This window comes from Gorilla gorilla, chromosome 6 (genome assembly GCF_029281585.2).
Source record: "Gorilla gorilla gorilla isolate KB3781 chromosome 6, NHGRI_mGorGor1-v2.1_pri, whole genome shotgun sequence".
Classification (NCBI taxonomy): domain Eukaryota; kingdom Metazoa; phylum Chordata; class Mammalia; order Primates; family Hominidae; genus Gorilla; species Gorilla gorilla.
This window is the reverse complement of record NC_073230.2, coordinates 149,808,194-149,820,256: the sequence shown is the minus strand read 5'-3', so window position 1 is coordinate 149,820,256 and position 12,063 is coordinate 149,808,194. Positions and strand designations below refer to the sequence as shown.

Genomic DNA, 12,063 nt, shown 5'->3' with positions numbered 1-12,063 from the left:
AATGTAATATGTGTTATTGGAGTGGAATTATTAGCATATCAGAGCTTTAAAAACTATGAATAACCCCAGTTATTGAAAAGGTTTCTTTTATAGACAAGAGCAGATAAAGCTGGATTTGCTCAGGCATTCAGCAAACATTTGAGTACCTACTCTGTGTCAGGACTAAAAATAATAGATTTTTCAAGATGAATAATCACAGAATTTGTCTTACAAGAATGGTGCTCCCATCCCTGGGGAGAAGATTATGAGCAAGGAAATACACTGTGAAAATAAAATATGAAAAGGGCTCAGGAACATTCATAAGACATATATGAAAACTGTAACTTGGAAAGTTGCCACATTAATACTTTTTCAAAGTTTTGCTAATGAATTAGTCCTGATTAAAAAGAAATTATCCTAGTCTCCAAGATAGTAAATATTTTAATACTGCTCAATTAAAAATCCTTTTCTACTATTGTGGACCTGTCCAATTGACATGGTTAGAGTTATGAGGAATTACACTGCAATCTACTCTGTACCACTAAGTCTAACATGTTGTCATTTTCTAATATTTCATATAATTGACAATAACATTTTCTGTAAATATTTTATATAAATTTTATGGTTGAAGTGGCAAAAAATGAGATATTCAGGAAAACATTTAATGCTTTTTATTTGCCAATTTAAAATATTTTTACACATTAACAAGTGATAATGGTTATGGCACACCATGCCACAGACAATTTGCCAATTATATGACTCAGAAATCATTTAATACCTTAAGAATCAACATTAGTTTCTAAACTAATGTCGGTTAGGAAAATATTGTTTTCCTATACAACTTTCTCTGGTTCCATTTATTAGAGCTTAATTTTTATATAAGAATACTCATAACTGTGTTGCATTTCCACTATTTAGTTTAAATATATGTTTTAGGATATTTATTACTTAAATGATAATTAGAAATGTTATTTGTGAATATTTTTATGTAAAAAATGCTTCTAAACCTATATTAAATATATAAAAACTGTAAGAATATATTGAAACTTAGTCATAAAGGTCAAACTACTTGTCTTCTAATTGTTCATTAAAACTTGAGATAAAAAAAAAAAGAAGTATGCCTTAAGAGTTGCACAATGGCCCCTCAACACAACTGCCCAGTCCACAGGAGCTACTTCATAAATCGGCTGCACTGACCTCTAACCTCTGTCTACTCAGGGCAAGAATCCACTGCAGGGGACAAAGGGCAAGAGTTTTCACAGGAAGTGCCGACACACAGCTAAGACACCAGCTGAGGTGGCGGCAGCACAGCCCTGCAGCTAAGGGTGAGCTCTGGAGTCCTCATCTCGCTGCCTACCAGCCTGTGATGCTAAGCAAGTAACTTCATCTCTGTGAACCTTGCGGTCTTCATGGATAAATGGAGCTAATGCCTGTCTATGTCAATGGGGTACCTAAGAGGATCGGCTGAAAGGGCACTAAACCACTAAGTGCGGGAGTTGGAAAAAATAATAATCCATAAAGGGTAGTTGCCATTATCAGAAAGATCCAGGCCGGGTGAGGTGGCTCACACTTGTAATCCCAGCACTTTGGGAGGCCGAGGCGGGTGAATCACCTGAGGTCAGGAGTTTGACACAGCCTGACCAGTATGGTGAAACCCCATCTCTACTAAAAATACAAAAATTAGCCAGGCGTGATGGCGGGCACCTGTAGTCTCAGCTACTTGGGAGGCTGAGACAGGAGAATTGCTTGAACCCAGGAGGTGGAGGCTGCAGTGAGCCGAGATCATGCCATGGAACTCAAGCCTGGGTGACAGAGTGAGACTTGTCCCCCGCCCCCCTCTCACCACCTCTCTACCACCCCACCCCCCCAAAAAAAAAAGATCCATAACTCCATTCTCATTCTTGACCAAGCCACTTTAATTTGTAACTTTAATGTGCAATATGAAGTCGATAATCCTTGAAATTCTCACCTGGCTCCTGCAGGAAAACAAAAGTAGAAAGCTTTAAGTACTTTTATATTCACTAATTCAAATCCATAATTCATTTATTCAATTATTCAAGTATTTATTGAGCACCGATCATGTGACAGCCTTGTAGACAAGAGAAGCAAAATCACCCTTCCTCTCTCGAGGGTTTACAGTCCAGTCATTAAAACAAATTTGTTGGCCAGGTACACTGGCTCACACCTGTAATCCCAACACTTTGGGAAGCCAAGAGGTGGATCACTTGAGTCCAAGAATTTGAGATCAGCCTGGGCAACATGGCAAAACCTCATCTCTACAAAATATACAAAAATTAGCCAAGAGTAGTAGTCCCAGCTACTGAGAAGGCTGAGGCGGGAGAATCACTTGAGCTCAGGAGGTTGGGGTTACAGTGAGCCATGATCACGCTGCACTCCAGTCTGGATGACAGAATGAGACCCTGTCTCAAATCAAATAAAATAAAATATAAAATAAAAGCATGTTAAATAAAAACATCTTAACCCCTAGGGGTTTATGGGGAAAGGGAACCTTCTTAGTACCTCCCTTTTTAAAGAAGAAAAACTCTTGACTTCCTGACCTGGAAAATGAAAAAGCCATAACCCTTTACTGTTTAAAGAGTTAGTTTTCATATAGTTCTATATAGTAATACTCCCATATGCTGGATCTATTTAAATGTTGAGAGCAGGACACTGTAGTTTTGCAGCTACGTACTGTAAGCTCCATCTGTCCTGTTCACCACTGTAGGCCTGTGCTTGGCACAGAATTGGTCTTAATATATCTTTGATCAGTGGATGGATAAATGAAACCCTAAAATTATAACCTAACTTAGGAAAAAAAATTTTTTTTATTATACAATGGGCCAGGTGTGGTGGCACATGCCTGTAATCCCAGCACTTTGGGAGGCAGAGGCAGGAGAATCATTTGAGCCCAGGAGTTCGAGACCAGCCTGGGCAACATAGTGACACCCTGTCTCTACAAAATAAAAAATGTAAATAAAATAAAACATACAATGAAAAGGAAGAAGAGACCAAAGCAAATGTGAAAACTTAAGGCAGAAATCAGATACATGGCCAGGCGCGGTGGCTCACACCTGTAATCCTAACACTTTGGGAGTCTGAGGTGGGCAGATCACTTGAGGTCAGAAGTTCGAGACCAGCCTGGCCAACGTGGCAAAACTCTGCCTCTACTAAAAATACAAAAATTAGCCAAGTGTGGTAGCATGTGCCTATAATCCCAGCTACTCAGGAGGCTGAGGAAGGAGAATCACTTGAACCTGGAAGGCAGAGGTTGCAGTGAGCCCAGATCACGCCACCGCACTCCAGTCTGGGCGACAGAGCAAGACCCTGTCTCAAAAAAAAAAAAAAAAAAGCAGATACAAGACATGGTTAACTCAACTTCATGCTGTTAGAATATGCAGTTTTTTCAAGTCCATCATAGGCACAAAGTAAAAACTAATGTTTATGAAAAAAGGTAAGTATGACATAAAGACATTTGGAGCACACCCACTTGTACAGAGTGAGGCTGAGTCTACACCTTCAGTCTTCATCATCAGGAGGGATACCTAATTCTTCATCTGTCCACTGGGAAGGATCAGGATACGGAAAGTGACCCTGGTGACAACCATTTAAAAGAAAGAAAAGTCAAGAATTTACATTCCGTGCAACTAATTAAATTGTTAAATAAATCTTGGAAAGAAAAAAAAAAACAATATGGCTCAGCCCCTGACCACAGGAACAAATTCTACTTTAATTATTCGATGGCCCACCTGTTCTTTAGTTTGTTCATTATATGGGCTCTGGTCTGAATTTTAAAAGCCTCCCCATTTGGAGGTACCAGCCTAAGCCAATGGTACATGTCTGTGATAGAGGGAGGGTAGGGGGAAGTGGAGGCAATAGGTTTCAAAGGTTCCTGACATCCTGGCAAAGTCCTGGCAAAATATGTTTCCAACTCTCCTAACATTACTGCTGTGAAATGGAGAAGCCTCAGGTGGACTTCCTCATCTCCAATCCTGATCTAAGGGCTTATCTGGCTGCATCATCATCATCTCAGGCCTAACAGCTATACATACTGTACATACTCTGGACAGCTGACCTACAGTGAGGCAGGGGCACCTCAAATAGTAAATGTGTGGACAGTTCACAGACACCCAGGCAGCTCCTTACTGAAGGACAACGGCACAGAGAAGTTCTAAGAGAAATGGGATATGAAGCAACCTGATGCTTCTAAAACTTACATACTGCTTAAGATTTTTTTCCTATCCTGGAAACAAACCCAAATTTACTACAGTTCAAAGTATCCTGGATAAACAAGCACAGATTTCAATGTCTTAAAGACGTAATTTCCCAAAGAACGGTCTGCAAATGTGGTAAAACCTCAGTTGAGGCTAATGATATGTTAGAAAATCACTAAAACTGGCCGGGCGCGGTGGCTCACGCCTGTAATCCCAGCACTTTGGGAGGCCGAGGCAGGTGGATCATGAGGTCAGGAGATCGAGACCATCCTGGCTAACACGGTGAAACCCCGTCTCTACTAAAAATATAAAAAATTAGCCGGGAGTGGTGGCGGGCGCCTGCAGTCCCAGCTACCTGGGAGGCTGAGGCAAGAGAATGGCGTGAACCCAGGAGGCGGAGCTTGCAGTGAGCCAAGATCGCACCACTGCACTCCAGCCTGGGTGACAGAGTGAGACTCCATCTCAAAAATAAATAAATAAAATAGAAAATCACTAAAACTAACTTCCCTTCTCAAGACAAGTTAACTCATATCCATCCCACCCAAACCTGGCTGCCCTGGGCCTCTGGACAGACTAGAAGACATTCATCATTTAAAGGAATTTAAGTGTGAAACCTAACCTACCAATGAACCGCTAGTTCAGAAGGTAAAAGAATTCATTTCTGGCCAGGCGCGGTGGCTCACGCCTGTGATCCCAGCACTCTGGGAGGCTGAGTCAGGTGGATCACTTGAGGTCAGGAGTTTGAGAGCAGCCTGACCAACATGGTGAAACCCCGTCTCTACTAACAACAAAAAAAATTAGCCAGCGTGGGGGTGCACACCTGTAGTCCCAGCTACTCAAGGGACTGAGGCACCAGAGTCACTTGAACCCGGGAGGCAGAGGTTGCAGCGAGCCGAGATTATGCCACTGCACTCCTGCCTGGTGACAGAGTGAAACTGTGTCTCAAAAAAAAAAAAAAAAAAAAAAAAAAAATGAGCTTTTAGTCTCCCTAAGATGGCAACCTAACAGAAACCATAAGAAACGGACCACCTAAATATACATCCTCGTGTAAAAAAAGGTGAGAAGATAACATGTTTCATTAAATAACAGGATTCTTGTATATACATATAGAAAAAGTGGTGGCAAAGGGCGATATCCAGACAGAAAAATGGTCTACAACAGAAAAATAAACAAGCTATTAATACATCCTCCCTCCCCAACCCAAAAAACGACAAGTGCTCTTCTCCTGCACTTACCAGCACCTCTTCTGAGTCATGCCAAAAGCGCCAGAGAATCCAGAACCACATGAGTCCACTGAAGAACTCGCTCTGGAACACCTGGGATCTGGTCAGCTGGGGGAACTGTCTATACCGGGGCTCAATGTGCACACCACCACCGGCACTGCAAGACAAAACAACATGGCAGACAGTGTGCTACATTCTCAAAGCGTTAAGTCATCCAAAACTCCTCTGAGTTACATCCTAGAACCAAAGCTAATGTTTCTCATCTCCACTGAAATATAGACAGAAGTTCACAATCCCTTGAAATACTCACTTTTTACTAAGCTTGCTTCATGTGTAGCAGCAAAAACTGACCAAAACTGACAAGAGGCTAATTTTGGTTTTCAATTAGTGAAGATTCATTATTTTGCACTAGAAATTTGAATGTGTTGATTCTGGGGTGCTAGCCCCAAAGGTTTCAGTTAAGGGACTGTGAACTTGTTAGCAGGTCACTAACTTACTCAGAAAAATAAATTAATTTTGCTTTGTTTAGCTATCTATTTGAGAGGCAAATTATGTCCTCTGCCTATTACAATCTTTATTAAAAGACAACCATATGGGAGAGAGGACTCGCAAATCCTATTAAATATGCTAATGGCTCTGAACAAAGAACTTTAAACAGTAAGTTTGAATACGTGTTTCTTTTTTCTTTTCATTCAGACACTTGACAAGTTGTGGCACAGAGTCCATAAGAGTTATAGTCAATTTATTCAGGTGGAGTATAAATATTATACGTTGCATCTAATTTAAATTATTTGCACCTACTGGGGCTATTCCTAAAACCTATTCATCAGCCATATATATGCTAATAAACAGAAGTGGATAAAAAATTTTTAAGAGAATTCCTATATAAAATATGTTTGCCAATTTCATCTAGATAAGAATCAGCTTGTAAACCATATTCTCTTTTATGTAGCACAGAAATTCGTACCTGTAGGAAAGTGCATTAAAATTTCTTGTCTTCAGAATGCACAGATTCGTGAACAGTAACATGGCAGTGGTTCTTGATACACGTTAGCTAGGACTGTTTGTTTTCTTTGTTTGTTTGTTTGCGAGAGTCTCACTGTGTCACCCAGGCTGGAGTGCAATGGAACAATCTTGGGTCACTGCAACCTCCGCCTCCTGGGTTCAAGCGATCCTCCTGCCTCAGCCTCCCAAGTAGCTGGGACTACAGGTGTACGCCACCATGCCCAGCTAATTTTTGTTTTTTTTTTTTTTTAGTAGAGACGGGGTTTCCCCGTGTTGGCCAGACTGGTCTCGAACTCCTGATCTTAGGTGATCCACCCACCTTGGCCTCCCAAAGTGCTGGGATTACAGGCGTGAGCCACGTGCCCGGCTGTTTTGTTTGTTTTTTTAAAGATAGGCTCTGTCGCCCAGGCTAGAGTGCAGTGGCGTGACCTTAGCTCAAGCGATCCTTCTGCTGACTGAGCACCTCCTGGGCTCAAGCAATCCTCCTGCCTCAGCCTCCCTCCCAAGTAGCTGGGATTACATACAAGTGTACACCCCCAGACCTGGCTAATTTTTATATTTTTTTTGTAGAGACAGGGTTTCCCTATGCTGCCAGGCTGGCAGACTGCTTTTATCCTCCCCCACTCTAAAAGATGACTGGCAGTTATTGAGTGTTTACCATGTGCCAGATACCACACTAAGCATTTGATAAGTTTTAACTCATTTAATTTTCATAATGTTATGATAAGGCCTGTAATTATTAATGATTTACCAGTGAGGTGCTGTGTGATGGCAAAGCCTAAGCTGTTGCCTACAGACACACACCATTAACAATTTTCTCCTTTTATTAATCAAAGACCTAACTTTTAACTAGAATTCCAACCAGCATGATAAAATCAACGTTACCACATTGAAATGATAAATTCCATTTTTTTTCTAAATAGTCATCCAAAATTTAACACCGTTATTTGGAAGGCTCTATTTAAGGTATTAATAACTGATTATGATTAAGGTGATGTTTATTTTTTGCAGATGTGTGTATAGATGTACTTTTTTAAGTATCATGTTTAAAAGGTCCTACCAAATATAGCCACTTTACAACTTGAATGACGTAGCATACTGTTTCCGTAATGTCCTCATATACCAATTATATTATTCATTCAGGATCTACCCATGCATATAGATATTACATTATGTAAATAAACCATGTAGGATCATTCAATATAGTATAACAAGAGCCTTTTTTTTTTTTTTTTTGATACGGAGTCGCGCTCTGTCACCCAGGCTGGAGTGCAGTGGCACAATCTTGGCTCACTGCAACCTCTGCCTCCCAGTTCAAGCAATTCTCCTGCCTCAGCCTCCCGAGTAGCTGGGATTACAGGCATGTGCCACCATGCCCAGCTAATTTTTGTATTTTTAGTAGATACAGGGATTCGTTATGTTGGCCAGGCTGGTCTCGAACTCCTGACCTCAGGTGATCCACCTGCCTTGGCCTCCCAAAGTGCTGGGATTATAGGCGTGAGCCACACTGTGCCCGGCCAAGAGCCTTCTTCTTTGATAGCTTTTTGATACAATCTAGGTATAAGTGCCCAGCAGTAAAACTGATTAAAACAAGATTTGAAGGCCGGACACGGTGGCTTATGCCTGTAATCCCAGCATTTTGGGAGGCCGAGGCAGGCGGATCACCTGGGGTCGGGAGTTCGAGACCAGCCTGACCAACGTGGAAAAACCTCGTCTCTACTAAAAATACAAAATTAGCTGGGCATGGTGGTACATGCGTGTAATCCCAGCTACTCGGGAGGCTAAAGCAGGAGAATCACTTGAACCCGGGAGACAGAGGATGTGGTGAGCCGAGATCGTGCCATTGCACTCCAGCCTGGGCAACAAGAGCGAAATTCTGTATCAAAAAAACAAAAAAGATCTGAGTAATGCCGATGCCAGCATTATAGTTCAAACCCATCTTAGCAGCTCCCCATGCTTCATTATTGCTAGAGTGACATGTTGTTTTAATTATAACCTGAAGTAGGGGCTGCAAGATGGAAACCTTTTGGAACAAAGATTTGAAAGTCTGCAATTATATCACAGGAACAATGACAACGATTGCCATGATTAAGGAATGCAAAGACTCAACACCTAATTCACGATGTTATGTTCCAAACCAGGTTGTGAACTGCATTGTGGCAAACTAGATACCCTGAACAACCCTCCAAATTAAACAACTCTGCTGCTAGATGAGATTTTTAAGATTTTTACAAACATCACTGACCAGGCACAAAAGGAAGGAATCCACCAAGAGCAAAATTCAAGTAAAAACAAGGCCTGAAAGCTAAGCAATCAATCACTGAAGCTGCCTTCACCGGGAGCCCTTGAACCTCCACCAGGATAGCTACATGAGGTGTGGGGAAAGAGACGCAGCCTGGGGCCCACCCAAGGTGGAAGGGCTAATGACGAGGTTACTGAATAAAGCTGCAACCCCATATGGTAAAAGGGTGAACAAGAAATAAACCTTCCATGGACAAGGGAACAAGAATTTGTCATCAGAAGCCAGTCCTCAGGTAGATTTGCACCCAAATTCACACTACCTGCGTTGGACCTGTGTGGACCAAAAACCCCAAGCCGAGAATTTAATGTGAGCCTGAATTGGGGTGGCGCCCTCAAGAGACTAAGAGAAGCACGATCTCAAAGAAGTTCCAGGGAAAACAAGCTCAAGATCAAAAAACATAAGGAAGTAAGACACTATCAGCAAGTCCTGTAAGAAGGAAAGAGAATGGGGAAGAAACAACATCCAAGGAAATAATGGCTGTTCCAACTTCAAATGTTTGAGAGTCAAGTTTAAAAACAAAAATGCACCATAACTCTATTAGTTACATTTTTATTTTTATTTTTTTGAGACAGGGTCTCACTCTGTCACCCAGGCTGGAATGCAGTGGCACGATCTCGGCTCACTGCAACCTCTGCCTCCTGGGCTCAAGCAATTCTCCTGCCTCAGCCTCCCCAGTAGCTGGGATTACAGGCGCACACTACCATGCCCAGCTAATTTTTGTGTTTTTAGTAGAGATGGGGTTTCACCGTGTTGGCCAGGCTGGTCTTGAACTCCTGACCTCAGGTGATCCGCCCGCCTCAGCCTCTCAAAGTGCTGGGATTACAGGTGTGAGCCACCGCGCCTGGACAAAGTTACATTTTTAAAAAATAAATCAGACCACATTACTTTCCTGCTTTAAAACTCCAATGGCTCCCTGTGATTCTTAGAATAAAATCCCGAGTCCTCCAAAGCCCCCTCTAATCCGGCCCCCACACTTGTCCCTGTGACCTGGTCTCTCCCACTCTTCCCCTACGCTCCACTCCAGCCTGGCCTCCTGCCAACCCTGCGGGCTCTGGCCTCTCCACCTGATGCCGCCTCTGCCCTCTTATGTCCACCGGGCTCTTCCCTTGAGGTCTCTGCATGGCTGACTTCTCAGCCCTCAGGTCCCGCTTCAAATCACACTCCCAGGCATTCCCACGCCATCCCCAAATACAATATCCCTTCTACTCCCACGCCACGCACTCTCCATATTAATCCCCAGCTATATTCTCTTCATAACCCTTAGTAGTACTCAAAAAAGGTCTTTCTTTTCTACTGGTCTCTCCTCTCCAGAATGTACACTTCATTCTCTCTCTCGTATTCTGCTATATCCTCAGCACCTAGAAAGGAGCAGCCATATAGAAGATGCTCCATAAACATTTATGCACTTAATTATCACACACTCTGAAACAAGTGTGTGTTATGAGCAAGCCAGTACCTCAGGGAAGATCGGCATTCCCCCATCTCCTCATGCAGGATCAAGGGCTGTCGCTCGTGGCTCTCCATCACTGTCTTTGCCCAAGTCACACAGGGCTTTGCCTTCTGCCCACCCCACACCTGCCCCAGCTCCAGATTCTTCATCCATGTGGGACTTCAGGCAAGTCACTCCTTTCATTTCCTGGGCCTCAGTTCCTTAATAACAACAACAGTTAAAGAATACTTGTACGGTCCTTAGCAGGCACCAGCAATTGTTTTAAACACTTTAGTGAGGCCAGGCGCAGTGGCTCGCCTGTATTCCCAACACCTTGGGAGGCCGAGGCTGGAGGATCACTTGAGCCCAGGAGTTAGAGGCTGCAGTGAGCTAGGATCGCGCCACTGCATTCCAGCCTGCCTGACAGACCCCATCTCCTAAAACACACACACACACAAACACGCTTTAGATAACAGTAACTCATTTAGTTCCTTGCAAATGGACGCCAAATGGGTGAGGAAACTGAGGCATTAAGAGAATAAGAAACTCTTCCAAGGTTCCACAGCTGGAGTGTGGCAGAGGTGGGATTTGAACCCAGCCACTGTGCGGCCAGAATCCCGCTTGGAATCACGACCCCACACTGCCTCTTGGTAACGTGTAGCTGATGATCTAAGGGACCTGGAATCATCCATGACTCTTTTCCAGTCCTGCTCTTACGGAATCTCTGCACACCACTAACTCGGCTTCGGCAGCTGCTCCCTACCTCGCACCCCCAGCCCTCCGCCCTCCGGTCTGCGTCTCGGGCCACCTCGCAGGCGGCTCTGCCTGTCACTCTCCTAAACGCCGCGGCTGCCCCAGCGCTGGCTTCCGGCTTTCTGCTCCTCTCACCCGACGGCGCTCTCTCTGGGCGATCGCCTCCACTCCCTACAGCCAGAGTGATTTTTCAGCATTAAAAAGCGGCCACGTGACGTCTCCGATTAAAGGCTGCCGAGCAGACTCTACCCTAAATTCCGCAGCCAGGCACCGGGACCCTGCACCGCGCCCTCCCTAGGCCTCACCGCCGCCGCCCCCTGCCTAGCTCCAGGAGCGTCCACACGCGCCGCGCAGGCTGCTTCCTCCGCCTGGACCGCCCGCGCCGGCGCCGACTGGCTCAGCCCGCCCCGCATTCACGCGTGCGTCTCCCGAGGGCAGGCGGCCCCTACGACCATGACGGCCCCGCACACGGTGTCCCATCTGCCCAGCGAAGTCTCTCCCTCTCCCTCCGGCCAGCGGGGTCCCTCTCCTCGAGTCGCGGCGTCAGGAGACGGGCGGACTACAGGTCCCAGCATGCCTCGGGACGCGGCCTCTTCAGGCGCCCCAGTCAAGGTGAGAGCGTCCGGGAGACCCGCGCTGTCCGCTACAGGCCGGAGAGGCCCCCATCCCCAGCCCCACACTCACTGACGGACTCCACCATCTCCAGCAGTCCGTGCGCGGCCGCTTCTGAAAAGGCGGCCTCCAACGCGAGCGAAAGACGCCAGCCGAGTCAGAGCGGACATACTCGCTCGCGTCCGCCCCGCGGTCCCCAGCCGCCTCGCCCCTGCCTACTTCTCTTCCCCGGCGCTCCGCCCCGCGCCTCCCGTGACGTCACGGAGTCGCTCATCTCCAGGAGTGGGGGAGCCGGCAGCCGCTCCTGACCCAAATTAGCTGTGAGTCCTTTGGCTGCAGGAAACCTCTCTCCCGAGAGCAAAGCCCACGCATAACTTATGGTTGCTGAGCTGCCCCATGCCTTCTGAAACAGCTTGTTGGTTGCCCCTCTGATCCTGTAGGGCTCTCCCCGTGTTCTGCCCCTCCTAAAACTGAGTGGTGTATAATTCTTTTTTTTTTTTTTCTTTTTGAGACAAGGCCTTGCTCTGTCACCCAGGCTGGAGTGCAGTG

At 45.2% G+C, this 12,063-nt stretch overlaps 1 protein-coding gene across 5 annotated transcripts; it reads right to left on the bottom strand.

The window, feature by feature from the left end:
• Positions 1-1,871: 1,871 nt before the first annotated feature.
• On the bottom strand, positions 1,872-11,768 carry NDUFB2 (NADH:ubiquinone oxidoreductase subunit B2). Of its 5 annotated transcripts, none has more exons than XM_031013520.3 (4): positions 11,587-11,768; positions 5,426-5,570; positions 3,467-3,570; positions 1,872-1,955 (listed from the first exon to the last, which is right to left on the bottom strand). In XM_031013520.3, exons 1-3 carry the CDS (start codon positions 11,682-11,684, stop codon positions 3,496-3,498), a joined length of 318 nt encoding a protein of 105 aa, XP_030869380.1. In that variant the 5' UTR covers positions 11,685-11,768; the 3' UTR covers positions 1,872-1,955; positions 3,467-3,495. The 5 variants fall into 5 exon arrangements, with proteins under 5 accessions (XP_030869380.1, XP_055202397.1, XP_055202396.1 ...); XM_055346422.2 differs by having other exon boundaries at positions 1,872-2,399; positions 11,587-11,754; XM_055346421.2 differs by lacking the exon at positions 11,587-11,768 and adding an exon at positions 10,177-10,495 and having other exon boundaries at positions 1,872-2,399.
• Positions 11,769-12,063: the final 295 nt, after the last annotated feature.